General features: G+C 38.2%; 2 protein-coding genes across 8 annotated transcripts in view; both read right to left on the minus strand.

Annotated features, from left to right (window-relative positions):
* Nucleotides 1-2,826: 2,826 nt before the first annotated feature.
* Nucleotides 2,827-6,757, minus strand: LOC117481996 (transmembrane and immunoglobulin domain-containing protein 1-like). The gene is made up of 7 exons (XM_034129941.1): nt 6,709-6,757; nt 5,287-5,637; nt 4,116-4,376; nt 3,855-3,942; nt 3,687-3,744; nt 3,066-3,131; nt 2,827-2,968 (listed from the first exon to the last, which is right to left on the minus strand). The coding sequence occupies exons 1-7, from the start codon at nt 6,755-6,757 to the stop codon at nt 2,957-2,959; spliced, it is 885 nt and encodes a 294-aa protein (XP_033985832.1). The 3' UTR covers nt 2,827-2,956.
* Nucleotides 6,758-9,269: 2,512 nt separating this feature from the next.
* The window catches only part of LOC117482036 (basement membrane-specific heparan sulfate proteoglycan core protein-like), a 55,922-nt gene continuing 48,008 nt past the window's right edge, over nt 9,270-17,183 (minus strand). For 6 of the 7 annotated variants that reach the window (XM_034130003.1, XM_034130002.1, XM_034130001.1 and 3 more), the window contains 9 exons: nt 16,765-17,031; nt 15,434-15,700; nt 14,289-14,555; nt 12,952-13,218; nt 12,384-12,644; nt 11,530-11,611; nt 11,384-11,444; nt 10,029-10,165; nt 9,270-9,905 (listed from right to left, as the gene is read on the minus strand). In XM_034130003.1, the coding sequence (XP_033985894.1) occupies nt 9,851-9,905; nt 10,029-10,165; nt 11,384-11,444; nt 11,530-11,611; nt 12,384-12,644; nt 12,952-13,218; nt 14,289-14,555; nt 15,434-15,700; nt 16,765-17,031 (1,664 nt within the window). In that variant the 3' untranslated portion in view covers nt 9,270-9,850. The remainder of the gene's footprint in view (nt 9,906-10,028; nt 10,166-11,383; nt 11,445-11,529; nt 11,612-12,383; nt 12,645-12,951; nt 13,219-14,288; nt 14,556-15,433; nt 15,701-16,764; nt 17,032-17,183) is intronic. The other variant, XM_034129997.1, reaches the window with a different exon arrangement.

Here is a 17,183-nt window from a genome sequence, read left to right on the forward strand (position 1 = left end):
TCCAAATGGGAAAAATGGGTTGAATATAAAAGAAAAATGAATGACACCACAAATTGAGAGTTGGAACCAGATCATGATCAAATCAAATCAAAATCAAATCAAGGTTTATTTATAGAGCACATTTAAAAGCGATTTTTGGTCGGGCCAAAGTGCTGTACATGTAATAACTACAATCACATAAAAACACATTTCTATAAGCACAATAAAAGACAATAAATTACAACAGATATTTAAAAAGAAAACACAGGGAAAAGTCAGGAGTCGTGCTCCGCTCTGACTAAAAGGCCAGGGAGAAGAAGTGTGTCTTAAGAGTAGATTTAAAAACCCCTAGGGTCTGGGCCGACCTCACATGGAGGGGCAGAGTGTTCCAGAGCCTCGGGCCAGCTGCTGCGAAGGCTCGGTGCCCTCGGGTTTTGAGCCTGGTCTTGGGCACTATCAGCAACAGCTGGTCAGCAGACCTTAAAGCTCTGGCTGGGGTGTAGCGCTGGAGGAGTTCAGCTATATAGGCCGGAGCCAGCCCATTTAGTGCTTTAAAAACAAATAAAAGGAGTTTAAAATCAATTCGGATGATGTTGCATTAAAATAGGATAGAAAGCTTCCATGTCACTGTTGTTGTTTGCTTGTTTTTATTATTATGTGTATTAGTACTTTCTTTTTTTTCAATGGGTCTTACATACTGTATAGTTCAGTATTGTATACTGAACTATATGTGGTTTTGTATCTTTATAAAAATGTCAATAAAAATGTAAGTGAAAAAAAAAAAAATAAAGTGGAGGGAGCTCTCAGAGTGATGAAGACTGGATATGCAACAGTTAAGTTCCCCCACTAGAGGACAGTGAAACATCACAGATACTGAACAAATATTTTAACATCCAACACTGATAGATGCTTTAACATTTTATAAATAAATCTGCTTTTTTTTTCTTTAACCATGACATTTAATCCATTACACTATGGAGGTCATACACAGCATATTAGACAGAAAGTTCACACCTGTGAACAACATTGACATATTACAACAACATCAAACTCTTTTACAAGTTTGACTTCAATAACTGAGGATGAAGGGATGTAAAAATAAAAGGATGAATGGAACTAGAGAGGGAGGGTTTGACTGATGAAGGGTTTAGGGAGAAAGGAATGAAGGAATGAAGGGATGAATGGATGAAGGGATGAAGGGATGAATGGATGAATGGATGAAGGGATGAATGGATGAAGGGATGTGGGGATTAAGGGTCGAAGTTATGTAGGGAGGGAGGAGTGAAGGGAAGTAGGGGGGAGAAATGGCCGAAGGGATGAGGGGAGGAAGTGATGAAGGGATGTTTAGATGAAGGCTCATGGGAAAGAGGGATAGAGGGATATAGGGTTTAAGAATGAGTTATGGAAGGAACATTAAAGGGATATGGAGGAGAAGGTTCAAATGAGGGAGGGATGAATGGAAGAGGGACGTGGAGATGAATGAGTGTGCAAAGGAGGGAGGCGAGTTAGGGATGTAGAGAGGAAGGGATAAAGGGATGATGGGATGCAAATATGAAAGTGAGGAGGTAGGGAGGTCATTTTTAGACTCCTTCGCTTCTTGGCAAGGCAGAGGCTGAGCATTAGCAGAGTTTCTGGCAGGGGAACTCTGGGGGTCTGAGACAGGGGCGAAGGCAGCGGTGGGGAAACTCTGGGGGACGGGAGTGGACCGGGGAGCAAGAGCCGACAGGAGAGGGAAAAGTAGTCAGGGACCCCGACGGGAAAGGATCTGGTGCCAGTGGGACCCCCGACGGAGCTGGAGTCGGCAGAATCAGAATCAGAATCAGAATCAGGTTTATTACCAGGTAGGTTTACACGCACGAGGAATTTGACTTGGTGTCGGGGTGCATACAAACAAGAATTAAAAACACAGGTAGAGAACTAGCAAAATATTAAAAATAATACAAAATATATAGTAAAATATAACAGTATTTACATTGCAATGGAATCAAATAGAGGAATAAAATATGGAATAAAAAATCAGCCGTAATACAAAGTAATGTTGTACATTGTGTGCTAGGGGTGGGAATCACCAGGCTCTCCATGATACGATACTATCGCGATACTTAAGCCACGAAACGATAATATTGTGATTCTACGATATGCTAAGTATTGCGATACGATATATTGCGATATTGCAAATCACATGGGTCATATCCATGTCTGTCTTCCCTTCCTGGTTACAAAATGTATTTTTTTTAGAGTTTATGTAAATAACCCAATTTGTGTTCTTTGAACCTGAAAAGGAGATGGCATTGTTTTTGTTACTTTCATTGCAATTGTATACATGTCTTAACGTAACTTCCTGTTTTATATATGACCATCTTTTTTCTTTATCACTGCTTGCAGTTTACAGCTTACAATTTTTATTTTAGTCTTCAGCTAATGAATTTCTTGATGTAAAAGTTAGATTAAGAATAAAAGAGAAGCTGAAATCTAAACCTTTCTGAACACAAATGCTGGCTTTTATTTCAATTTAACACAGGAACACTTGAGAAATGGAAGATTTTGCAAATTGTTGCTAGAAGTGAGCTTTTGTTCTTATTTGATTAAAATGCGCGAAAATCGAAATTGTACATGGAGTACAATGTGATGCTTCCAGGGAAACCAAGACGCTGATCAGGATTTTCCAAAATGTATTTATTATGAAGAAATTCAAAGAAATAAATTGCATAAGAACTCTTAAGCTAGACTTCTGTGTTATCACTTACTCTACAAATTAAAAAAAAAGCATGCATAGTTGAAGCAGTAATATAGAGCAGCTGACCATCAGCTGATCCTAACAATACATCATGTTTGACATCTCGCCATGATTCAGTTCAAGCTGCCGGCAGCACAGTCTTCTAGACGTACATGCTGCCGACTCATACTAGATCCGTCCACATCCTGCACAGCCTCGCTCTCCACAGGGATTTTTCAATGTCCTTCTTCTTTGTTTCCATCAGGTGAGCATCTGAAGAAAATCAAAAAGACTTTGTGTAAAGTTACAGCTGGAACTGTGACTATAAATGTGGAGTGGGCCTGTTTTATCTGATGCAGGAGGCTCTAACCTGACTGGACTTCACACCATGTGCTGCAGTAACTCTGAAGTTCTCATACACAGGATCAGAGTCCAACTGATGAAGAGAGAAGACAACATACAGTAAGGCTTTATGGACCTCATTCATCAAACCTGTTTATACTTTTCATTAGATTATAAAACACAAGTTCACTTTGGTGTAAAGTACATTTACTCAAGTACTGTAGCCTACTTATGAACAAACATATGAAAGACTTGCACTTGAGTATTTCAATTTTTTGATACTTTGTACTTTTGCTCCACTACATTTAATTAATACATTTAGTTACTTTGCAGATTTGGATTAATGAATTGAAATATAAACAACTCCTAAATCAGACTTTAGTTCCACCTGGAGTAAATTCACAATATACCCTGCAGTGGACCAAATGGACCAATCTGCACAATGACTACTTTTACTACATTTACTTTTGATATATTTTGATGCTAATACTTTTGTACTTTTACTTTAGTAACATTTTGAATACAGGACTTGCACTTTTAACAGAGTATTACTACACTCTGGTACTTCTACTTTTACTCAAGTACAAGATCTGAGTACTTCCTCCACCTCTCTCCATGAGTCAATTTATAACCAGGTTCTCTCTCTCACCTCTATCTCTTCAGGTTCATGTGCTTCAGTGGTGGGGTGAGAAATAGTTTTCTTCTTCCTGGATTGAGTACAATAATATCAAATACAGAATTCATGACAGAGAAACGTAGGGTTGATAAAAGATTTTTTTTAAATGGTGGGAGAACTGATGGATTTATTTCGTTGTACCTCATCCACAGACCCACGAGGAACACAGGAATCAGAATCAAGACCACCGGAATCGTCCAGATGATATTCAATATCATTGTTGAACTCCCTAGAAACATGAATACATATGTGATACGTCTCACTAGTAGATACATCTCTTTGTCAGTGTCATCCACGTCTGACACCATGGAGGTTCATCCTTGAAGACTGACGTTTTTTAGTATTTCATGGGTTGCTGAATATTACAATGTGAATCAGGTCTGGTGAATGTAGAGAACTTACCTGCCACAACAATCAGATGAAAGGTGGAGTTACTACGTCCTAACTTGTTCTGGGCTTCACAGAAATAACTCCCACTGTGTTCAGCTCTGAAGTCAGAGATGTTGAAGATCTGTCCTGAAGCTTTTGGAGAGTCTTCATCCTCCTTGTACCAGGTGTAGTTAGCTGCTGGGTTAGCATCACTGCTACAGGTCAGAGTCACTGAACTGCCCTCCTCTATCTCAGCAGAGGGACTCACTGACACAGAGGGGAGCTTTGGAGCATCTGGAAGAGAAACCATAAATACATTTAATATTACATTTGAAGATCAGTTCTCACAGTGGAAGATACTTTTAATTGACAAAAATTCAGAAAAAACTAAGTGGGTGTTGGAGCTTGATCTCCTTTTATATAATACACTGTTACTGACACAGTGGAGTAAACGCATTGTTGGAGCCATGATGATGTTTTTAGATTATGCACAACCAAAGGTAAATGGAGCGTTGACAGTGACCACAGGGTTGAGCCTCAATGTAGGAAGTGGTAAACCCTAGGTGATTGGGATTGTGTGTGAACAGTTTTTTGATGAGGGACATTGTGTAAGCATGATGTTGATGCATTGTGTACATAATGCTATGGTAAGCATTCATGTTAATCTGTGAATTAATACATTTTCAGCAAATGTTTCCGCTTGATTGTTTTTCTTATAGAAATGTCCAAAATAAGTTCCCCTGTTTGCCCACAGGAAATGATCCTGGTGCAGTGTCTTTGGACAAAGCCATGTCTACTGGCTACCTCTGGTGTGTGACTACGATAAATAAAGTGCAATAATGTTTTGTCAGTGGAAGACTGTAAGTAAACTCACACACTGAAGGAGAGGGGAAGTCTTCATATCCTTTTACAGCACAGGAATAACCATCTGCAGAATCATAACTGACTTCTGCATAAGGAGATGTGTCTTCCTTTATTTTCTGTCCATTCTCTAACCAGATGTAGGAAGTGTGACCAGGTGGACGACAACTGCTGAGACACTGAAGGCGAGTATTCGGTCGTGATCTGCTCACATGCACCTGGAGATCTGAATATAGGTAGAACAAAAAAACTAATAAATATGTTCATATATACGTAGATGATAACATGCACAGTATTTTCGCGAATTTCGAGACATGAATATAATTTCAAGTGAAAAAGTTACCTGTCACAAACAAAGTGACTCCAGGTTTACCCAGGTATTTATCTTGGTTTGTTTCGAACCTGAACTTGTACACAGCTGAGTCGCTCTCTCTCAGGTTTTTGATTCTCAGAGTGCAGCTGTTGTTTTCACAGACATCCTCTACACGACCTGCATACTCTGAGTCTGTTTTCAGATCTACAGGTTCATCATCTTTCTGTTTAGTAAACCAGAATGTTTTTTCTACTGTGTTAACAACGTCTTTCAATGTAGATGGGTAAGTGTAACGGCAGCTTATCTCCACTGTTGATCCTTTCACTGCACAGATCTCAGTAGAAGTGTAAGTCACTGCCCAGCCATCCTGACCCTGAACCACTGAAACACAGAGCACAACATAAACTACAATAAGACAATAACAATAAGTTAATGAGAAAAAGTGGATCATAATATTATTTAGAGGAATTTTAACCAGGACAAGCTTTAAGTTCCCCAATTGTCTGAGGTATTCATGTATATCTCTGATGAATCCTTAACATACATCAATGAGCAGGGACAGTATTAATAATAAGAGTGTGTGCTTGTCTTGTTCAGTTCCCTCTCTGTTCCCTCTGCGGTCAGGTTGCTGCTGAGCTACAGTAAGTGTGAAAAATAAAGGCAGAACCCTGAGGTGTGAGCTGTCTCTGAATGATAAACAGATAAGATCAAAGCTGAGCGTTGCAAGAGAAGGAACTAGCAGGGTTTGGTGAAGATTTTCGATCAATAAGAGAAGATTATATCTTCAAAACGAGCTGGCCATTTTTTAACCAGGGTAGTTTTAAGACTAAACAGTGCAACATGTTTTCACAGGGTGAGGAGTGAACAGTGGGGAAATACAATATACTCAACAGCATGTCAAATATATTTGAGGTTACTTCATGCAAAAAACAAGAGCAAGATGTGTTTATCATAATTGATAAATGTTGATTATTTCTTACTTCTGGGTGTTTAGATTTGGTCTGTATTACTTTGAAGACATTTTAGGGCACTTTTAGTTATACTACACTTGAGAGGGACGTATTTCACATTTTTGCTTTTACACGACTTTATAAATTCACATTTATGCAAACTAAAAATATGAAGACTTTATAATATGTAACGCACACAGTTATTGATATAACAACCTGACATTATATACAGGTACAACTATCACTTTACAAGAAAATATATATTTAATATATATCATTTTTCATTCAAAAACATGTCCTGGTTTCAAGTTTTGCAGCTTTTCTTTTTACTTAATTTTGAAATAAGGTCTCATGTTACCTTTTTCAGCAAAAAGGATAAAGAGATATGGCGTTACAAAAAGATATCTGAGGATTTGACGAACAATCTATTTAGAATATGTTCCTAATCCCAATTAAAGCTGTTCTGTTAATGTGGTACCATGTTAATGTAAATAAACATTACCTGGCAGAGAGAGAAGGAAGACGATAAACCCTCCTGCTGCTAAACTCATAGCTGCTCCTCTCGTCTCCGTGTGGCTTCAGTGACAGTAGAATAAAGAAAGGATGGATTTACACAAGAAACAATTACTTAATTTAAAAGGAAGTTCTCTCGGACCTGTACGCCCCTCTGTGGGCTTGAAGGTATAAACAGACCGAAACAGGTGTGTAAAACACCACTTCCTTTTTCTCACATTATTAATATGCACTGTTTGTTGTTTTGAACTAAAGGTTTTGTGGTGAACCTGAAGGATCCACACCTCACCACCTCTCTGATGCTGGGGATGAATGTGTTCTTGTCTTCCTTTATCGTAAATGGCTCCATTCAGAATGTGAGACAATGCTCTTTAAACTTCTGTGAAACTGCCTCTACACTATAACCTGAAAGACACATGCATTAATAATGACTGCAAAAAGTCATGATGAATTCATTCATTAGTGCTTATCCAAGGTTTCACATTTCAATTGTCAATATTTCTGAAATCCACGTGTAAAATCAGACGAAACTACAATCTGCCGCACGAACTGAAGCTTAGCTGCAAATATCTCTGTGAGGGAAGAGCAGGACTTTGGCTGTGCTGTGGTCACACACTTCACTCACTCACACACTTCTTTCACTCACACACTTCACACACTCACACACTTCACTCACTCACACACTTCACTCACTCACACACTTCTCTCACTCACACACTTCACACACTCACACACTTCACTCACTCACACACTTCACACACTCACACACTTCTCTCACTCACACACTTCACTCACTCACACACTTCTTTCACTCACACACTTCACACACTCACACACTTCACTCACTCACACACTTCACTCACTCACACACTTCACTCACTCACTCACACACTTCACTCACACACTTCTCTCACTCACACACTTCTCTCACTCAGTGTGACACTCTGCCTTCACTGTGTTCACCTTCTAATGTATCCTGACAAACACTGCACTTTCATCACTGCAGCTTAATTTGTTTTTACTGTTTCCACTGTTTTTACAATCAAACAAATGCACTTTGATATTTTAACATCAACATTTATTGCATTAGACATGAGCTGTTAACATTTCAAACACATTATTATATTTAAACCAATTAAACCTAATCAATACAGAAGAGAAAAAGAAACATGCTTTCAGAGCCAAACAGAACAGGTAATAACAGCAAAGCGAGTCACACAATTATAATGAGCTCTGATGATAAAAACCGTAAAAAAAAAACAACATAATATCACATAAAATGTTGATAATGGAGCTGGTTAATAAAACATGATGGCCAACAAAGCATGTGTTAAAATACTGTACACAAAGATAGTTATATACCCACCAGTTCTATGAAATGGTTTTCTATTGGTGAAAAATACGTCTCTTTACTAAAACCTAGTGGCAGCATTATGAAACTGCACCAAGATCAGCTAAGGCATTATTCCTCTCCAATACCCAATGTGCTTTCCAATAACAACACTTTTTATTGGGTGGGTTTTAATCCATACATCCATCATGTTCAATATGCTACTTTGGCGGAATAACATGTTATTTTACCTTTTGAAAGATATGAATATGTGACATTTAAAGGTCACCTATTATGCAAAATCCACTTGTTCATGTCTCTTCTACATCAACATGTGTCCCCTCTTCTTCATGTCTCTTCTACATCAACATGTGTCCCCTCTTCTTCATGTCTCTTCTACATCAACATGTGTCCCCTCTTCTTCATGTCTCTTCTACATCAACATGTGTCCCCTCTTCTTCATGTCTCTTCTACATCAACATGTGTCCCCTCTTCTTCATGTCTCTTCTACATCAACATGTGTCCCCTCTTCTTCATGTCTCTTCTACATCAACATGTGTCCCCTCTTCTTCATGTCTCTTCTACATCAACATGTGTCCCCTCTTCTTCATGTCTCTTCTACATCAACATGTGTCCCCTCTTCTTCATGTCTCTTCTACATCAAAATGTGTCCCCTCTTCTTCATGTCTCTTCTACATCAACATGTGTCCCCTCTTCTTCATGTCTCTTCTACATCAACATGTGTCCCCTCTTCTTCATGTCTCTTCTTCATCAACATGTGTCCCCTCTTCTTCATGTCTCTTCTTCATCAACATGTGTCCCCTCTGTGTAAAGAGACTCTGAAAGTTTCAGGAACAAAGATTCTCTCTCTTTTTGTCCTGATCCATTTCTATAAAAACCTGTCTGAAAATGAGCTGATCAGATTTTGGCCACTTTATGATGTCATAACGATGTTTTGTCTTGTGTAACCATTAGCCAATCACCAACCAAGGTAACCCCCCCCCCCCCCCCCCACCTTATCACCTGAATCTCCTCCTAGAGCACCATTGTGTTCTTTGTAACCAAATATCTCTCAGAGGGGCATGGGGAGGGGCTCCTTATTTTCATCTAAAGTAACAGACAGAGAATCAGCACTTTGGAAACAGGGCTGAAACAGAGGGGATTATGGGATGCTGCAATGATCTGTTTGGTGTTTGGAGACAAACACTTCAGAGACATGTTTTGTATATATCTGAGAACTATAATATATTGATGAAAAGAGTATCATAGGGGACCTTTAAGATATTTAATCCAATAGTAGTTGGGACATTTCTGATATAAGGTCAAGTAAGCCTCAAAATCGTTTTGATTTATATTTTGGAAGATGAATAAAAGAGTGAATAAATGTTATATGAAGTAATTAGAGAAATGTACAAAGGCAATTGTCTTTTATCATTAAAATCTAACTCTATGCTAATGTCTCCAGTTTCCCAATAAAAAAATGCTGTCAGTGGGAAGCCAGTTAGGGATCACATCCTTTGTCGTACCGAAAGATACTACTTTTGTATTAACCAAGTTAAATTAACAATTTGATGCATTAAATATTTTTTTTACAGCTGTCCAAGTAAGAGTAAACAAAGCTAAGCTAAACACTTTTGAATGAATACATGTTATGTTTCTTTAAGATACATAATTGTCTCAAAGCACATTTTTGGAGAGGCCCATCCTGTGAAATATATTTTAAAGATCAATATTGACCTGCGTAATTTACTCATTGTCAAAAAACTGAAGTATCAGAGTTCAAATGCAAAGCCTGCTGTGTTCAGTGGGCTTTGGTGATCACGCTGTACAGTTCAGCTGGATCCTCTGGTCTGGTCCTGAGAAATACATGATAATATCTCTCAGTGACAAAAGGCATACAAAAGCAATTGATATATTTCAAAGTAGTGTCATTTTAATCTTGTAATGAGGTTAATGTTCCTGTGTGAGGAGCTGCTCACCTCGGGGCACGACTCGTGAACTTGATGGCAGCGTATTCCGGGACTTCCTGTTGCTCCGTGTGTCCGAGGTGTTGACCTGCTCTCATGTTGGAGTAAAGAGGTTCTGCTCGGTTGTTGGAAAAGTGGACGGTGGCATACTAGAAAATAAAAAAAATAATACTTTTTATTTGGAGGTGCCTTGTAGGACACCCAAGGACACCTTTCAATGCATAAAACAAATTATCGAATAAGAAAAACAGCTAATCCTGAACCAAACACAAACAAGGCAAACATAAGTGGGACAGGGTCAGTAGCATTTCATCACAGCATACAGAATGGTTGGTGTGAAGTGGGGATGGTTAGATAATCAACTGAGGATGAGTGGAAGGAGCAGGAGGGGGTATACGCTTTTTAGGTGAGCAGAAGGTTTTATTAGTCAATGTTGGTATTGAAAAGGGAGCCAGTGTAGCTGCTTGAGAAGGGGAATGATGTGGTCAGAGGATTCTGTGCGGGTAATGATCCCAGTTCTGAATGATTTGGAGCTTGTGGAAGAGATTGGTGGACAGACCGGAGAGGGAAACCTTGCAATAGTCAATACAGGATGTGACAAATACATGGACTAAGACTTAATCTAGAGAGGGATGGAGGGAGTCTGGAAATGTTACGTAGGTGGAAGAAAGAAGTTTGGGTGATGTTTCTTATGTTAGGTGCATAAGAGAGGATGGTTCTAAGGTGACACAAAGGCGTTTGACTTGACTGGAGAAAGGTACAGAGAAGCAATCAATGATTAGGTTAGGGGGAGTGAAGGTGTGTGGCATGGAGAGGTTGGCATAGCAGTGAAAGTGGACATAATGGTGAAGGCGGTTGATGATGAACAGGCGTGTGGCGCAGTGGATTAGTGCGTTGGTGTTCGGATCAGGGGAGCACAGGTTCAAACCCCACTGCAGTCAGCATGTCGTTGTGTCCCTGGGCAAGACACCCCAAATTGCTCCTGTGGGGATTGTCCACAGTATTGTGTATGTAAGTCGCTTTGGATAAAGGCGTCTGACAAGTAACATGTAATGTAATGAACAAGAGTGGACCCAATACTGACACCTGGAGGACAACTCGTGAAACAACCCTGACCTGTGATTGCTCATTTGGACATATTGTTGTCTGACATTGGAATCAGCTATACATTTTAATGTTATTTGGTTTATAGTTTTTCAGAGGATTGCAGCCAGGACAGAAAACTCAAATGTGGTATGATGGAAGAAATATCCCTGCTTCATCAACATCATGCTGTATGACAGAAAAGATTAAGGACGTTTCAAGACAAGTATCAATAGAACAGATTTTTTAAGACTAGACAGTATTTGTTATAAAAATATTCTCACCTCTTCCGTGTGTTCCGGTCTCTCTTCAGGTTCAGCAGAGTCCCTGGAAGCCCTCTTTTTTCTGGTTAAAAAAAGTGATAAAGTTCTAACAACACACATTTTCAATGATTTAACAAACAATGATTAAGATGAACAGATCTGCTCACCTGATCCACAGGAAGACAGAGAGAGATATGACAGCCAGGAGAACAACAGGGATTGTTACCAAAGGTAGTAGCTTCCATGATCCTGAGAAACAGTGATCAACAGAGAACAGACAGTTAATACAGCAGTGTTTCTCTAATGGGGATACTTTTTACGCCGTGAATACTGTTTTTCCTTCTTTTTGAATCTCCTGGTGCTCCCAGACCAGCTGGACAGCTAACCAGCCCAGTAAGTCCAGGGTTTGTCTCAAAACTAAATGTTGAATACAAATACCTGCATTACTAAGGTCTTATCAGGGTTAGGCACACTGATGGTCAAGGGCTATTGAAAAGGACGGTATCGTCTGCAAACAGTGAAATTGGCATCTAATGTCCCAATAAATGGGCACTGCACAGACCTTGGATTTACCTTACTGTTCTGTTCTTATGTAGGCAAGAAGAACCCTTTATTCACATTGGGTGTGCTTAACTTAACAAAACTCTCACTGTAAGTATTGAGGGAAAGACAGCACAACAAACTGCAGCAGTAACACAACAATTTGTTGAAACACAAGAGATAAGAGATTCTAGTTTATTTCTATATGTATTTTGAGATGTTTATATTTTAGAATTGTTCATATCTACTATTTGTATCTGTTATTATGTTATGCTGCTGCAACAAAAGAAATTCCCAAATTGGGATTAATAAAGTTAATCTTATTTTATAAATAAAATATATGAGCCATTTTGTATGTAACAGAAAGAAAACGTTTCCCACATCAACGATGAAAACTGCAACTTTCTTCTGCCTCCTATGTGACTGAAAATTTAAAAAAAGCTGATACATTTGCTGTTTAAGATGAAGCCATAAAACGTACCTTTCACAACAGTCAGATGAAAGGTGGAGTTACTACGTCCTAACTTGTTCTGGGCTCCACAGGAATACCTCCCACTGTGTTCAGCTCTGAAGTCAGTGATGGTGAAGATCTGTCCTGAAGCATTTGGAGAGTCTTCATCCTCCTTGTACCAGGTGTATTTAGCTGCTGGGTTAGCATCACTGCTACAGGTCAGAGTCACTGAACTGCCCTCCTCTATCTCAGCAGAGGGACTCACTGACACAGAGGGGAGCTTTGGAGGATCTGGAGATTCAGAGAGACCCGTGTCATTCACATCACTATGTTTTAAATGTTTACATGGCTTTCTCAGATGATGCATTTTGAATTAATGGATCAATTTGGATTAATCAATACATTTTTAGGTAATTATTGTCATAAATATCCTTTAAAAAATACATTTTAAGTATCTTAAAATCACCTTAAGCTATTAAGAGAATTACAGCAGACTGTGAATGAGAAGCTATAGAGCTGAAGAAAGTAGTAAAGATCATAGAAATATTCTCCAGCAAAGACAGGACAGATTAAAGCTTTAAAACAATGTTTCACTCACATTTCACATCAACAAATATGTCTTTAGATGTATTCGCCCCCAGCGAGTTCTCAGCTCTACAGAAATACTGTCCAGAGTCAGAGGACTGGATGGAGCTGAGGACAAGAAGTGGTCCTTCATTGACAGAAGAAAGGAGTGCATTTTGATCCCTCTTGTCCCAGGTGTATTTAGCTGCTGGGTTAGCATAACTGCTACAGGTCAGAGTCACTGGACTGCCCTCCTTTATCTCACCAGAGGGACTTGACAAAGAAGGAATCCTCGGAGCATCTGGAGGAGATGTGTGAACAGTAAATATTCAGAATGTGTTTCTCACTGCATTAGCTCAAAGGTATCTACATTATTGAACGCTGAATAGCTGCATTTCGAGTCATTACAGAGCATTGGATGAGGAACTCATTCCAAAATAACCCTAACTTGAAGGACAGTTGTTGAGTATTTACTAATCACATTTTGTAGAGTACACTGAAAACACTAAAACATTGACTTTAATTAAATGTATTATGTCAATAAATTCAATGTGTTTGCATTAGGTGAGTTGAAAGCAATAATATTTAGTTGAACCTAATATTTTTCATTTAAAATGTACATTATTGCTTTCAACCAACCTGATACAATTATGTGTAATTTGTTGACATAATACATTTAATTATAGTCAACGTTTCAGTTTTTTCACTTTAGCTAAGGAATATATTTTAGAGAAACAACCGTTAGATATTATGTAAATGAATTAATATATACTGTAAATAATTATTCATGGGTATTTCTGAATTGTTATTAGTTATAATAAAGTAATGATTTGTCATTGGTTAAATGCCGTTTAGTGTATCACTTAATCAAGTCACAACTATGAATTGAGTCATGGAATTTAAGGATTTAGAGATAGCCTTGTAAAGTTAATAACAGTAAATATTAGTTAAATATAACAATATTTAACAGTCGTTTCTCAATGATGTCATCATTAGCAACTCTATAACATGTGATTAGAAGTTACTGCCAGTTCACTTTTCGTTACCCACTTGTTCCCTGGATCAAACTTGGGGCTCCAAGCGACATTGTGAGATGAGCCCCCCCCCCCCCCAACCGACAGGAGGGAAACCATTTTTTTGGGAAACAATGTACTTTGCAAATATAATTCCTGTTTATTAATATTATCAACACAGTTACTTTTTTATACAGTGAGGTAAATGGTAAATGTGCATGTCAGGACGGCCCTGCCTGGATCCCATGTAATGTAAAGCAAGCTGAGCTGAAGAAAGTAGTGATGATAAGTAACATATTTTCTTGAAACAACTTGACAGATATAAGCTTGTTATCTTTCAATAAACTGTCTTACTCACATTTCACGTCAATAAAGGAGTTTGCAGATGTGCTCCTCCCCAGATCATTTGTAGCTGAACAGAAATACTGTCCAGAGTCAGAGGACTGGATGGAGCTGAAGACAAGCTGTGGTCCGTCACTGAGAAGAGGAACGTTACGATTTCCATTCTTCTTGTACCAGGTGTATGTAGCTGCTGGGTTAGCATCACTGCTACAGGTCAGAGTCACTGGACTGCCCTCCTTTATCTCACCAGAGGGTCTTGACAAAGAAGGAGTCCTCGGAGCATCTGGAGGAGATGTGTGAACAGTAAATATTCAGAATGTGTTTCTCACTGCATTAGCTCAAAGGTATCTACATTATTGAACGCTGAATAGCTGCATTTCGAGTCCTTACAGAGCATTGGATGAGGAACTCATTCCAAAATAACCCTAACTTGAAGGACAGTTGTTGAGCATTTACTAATCACATTTTGTAGAGTACACTGAAAACACTAAAACATTGACTTTAATTAAATGTATTATGTCAATAAATTCAATTTATTTGCATTAGGTGAGTTGAAAGCAATAATATTAAGATGAACCTAATATTTTTCATTTAAAATGTACATTATTGCTTTCAACCAACCTGATACAATTATGTGTAATTTGTTGACATAATACATTTAATTATAGTCAACGTTTCAGTTTTTTCACTTTAGCTAAGGAATATATTTTAGAGAAACAACCGTTAGATATTATGTAAATGAATTAATATGTACTGTAAATAATTGTTCACAGGTATTTCTGAATTGTTATTGGTCATAATAAAGTAATGATTTGTCATTGGTTAAATGCCGTTTAGTGTATCACTTAATCAAGTCACAACGATGAGTTGAGTCATGGAATTTAAGGATTTAGAGATAGCCTTGTAAAGTTAATAACAGTAAATATTAGTTAAATATAACAATATTTAACAGTCGTTTCTCGATGATGTCATCATTAGCAACTCTATAAAATGTGATTAGAAGTTACTGCCAGTTCACTTTTCGTTACCCACTTGTTCCCTGGATCCCATGTAATGTAAAGCAAGCTGAGCTGAAGAAAGTAGTGATGATAAGTAACATCTTCTCTTGAAACAACTAGACAGATATAAGCTTGTTATCTTTAAATAAACTGTCTTACTCACATTTCACGTCAATACGGATGGTTTCAGATGTGATACTCCCCAGATCATTTGTAGCTGAACAGAAATACTGTCCAGAGTCAGAGGACTGGATGGATCTGAAGGCAAGCTGTTGTCCTTCACTGAGAGGAGGAACGTTACGATTAACATCCTTCTTGTACCAGGTGTATTTAGCTGCTGGGTTAGCATCACTGCTACAGGTCAGAGTCACTGAACGGCCCTCCTTTATCTCACCAGAGCGTGTTGAGAGAGAAGGAATCCTCGGAGCATCTGGAGGAGATGTGTGAACAGTAAATATTCAGAATGTGTTTCTCACTGCATTAGCTCAAAGGTATCTACATTATTGAACGCTGAATAGCTGCATTTCGAGTCATTACAGAGCATTGAATGAGGAACTCATTCCAAAATAACCCTAACTTGAAGGACAGCTGTTGAGCATTTACTAATCACATTTTGTAGAGTACACTGAAAACACTAAAACATTGACTCTAATTAAATGTATTATGTCAATAAATTAATTGTTTTGCATTAGGTTAGTTGAAAGCAATAATATTAAGTTGAACCTAATATTTTTCATATAAAATGTATATTATTGCTTTCAACCAACCTAATACAATTATGTGTCATTTGTTGACATAATACATTTAATTATAGTCAACATTTCAGTTTTTTCACTGTAGCTAAGGAATATATTTTAGAGAAATAACCGTTATATATTATGTAAATGAATTAATATATACTGTAAATAATTGTTCATGGGTATTTCTGAATTGTAGGTCATAATAAAGTAATGATGTCATTGGTTAAATGCCGTTTAGTGTATCACTTAATCAAGTCACAACTATGAATTGAGTCATGGAATTTAAGGATTTAGAGATAGCCTTGTACAGTTAATAACAGTAAATATTAGTTAAATATAACAATATTTAACAGTCGTTTCTCAATGATGTCATCATTAGCAACTCTATAACATGTGATTAGAAGTTACTGCCAGTTCACTTTTCGTTACCCACTTGTTCCCTGGATCAAACTTGGGGCTCCAAGCGACATTGTGAGATGAGCCCCCCCCCCCCCCAACCGACAGGAGGGAAACCATTTTTTTGGGAAACAATGTACTTTGCAAATATAATTCCTGTTTATTAATATTATCAACACAGTTACTTTTTTATACAGTGAGGTAAATGGTAAATGTGCATGTCAGGACGGCCCTGCCTGGATCCCATGTAATGTAAAGCAAGCTGAGCTGAAGAAAGTAGTGATGATAAGTAACATATTTTCTTGAAACAACTTGACAGATATAAGCTTGTTATCTTTCAATAAACTGTCTTACTCACATTTCACGTCAATAAAGGTGTTTGCAGATGTGCTACTCCCCAGATCATTTGTAGCTGAACAGAAATACTGTCCAGAGTCAGAGGACTGGATGGAGCTGAAGACAAGCTGTGGTCCGTCACTGAGAAGAGGAACGTTACGATTTCCATTCTTCTTGTACCAGGTGTATGTAGCTGCTGGGTTAGCATCAGTGCTACAGGTCAGAGTCACTGGACTGCCCTCCTTTATCTCACCAGAGGGTCTTGACAAAGATGGAGTCCTCGGAGCATCTGGAGGAGATGTGTGAACAGTAAATATTCAGAATGTGTTTCTCACTGCATTAGCTCAAAGGTATCTACATTATTGAACGCTGAATAGCTGCATTTCGAGTCCTTACAGAGCATTGGATGAGGAACTCATTCCAAAATAACCCTAACTTGAA

Source organism: Trematomus bernacchii, unplaced genomic scaffold (genome assembly GCF_902827165.1).
Source record: "Trematomus bernacchii unplaced genomic scaffold, fTreBer1.1, whole genome shotgun sequence".
Classification (NCBI taxonomy): domain Eukaryota; kingdom Metazoa; phylum Chordata; class Actinopteri; order Perciformes; family Nototheniidae; genus Trematomus; species Trematomus bernacchii.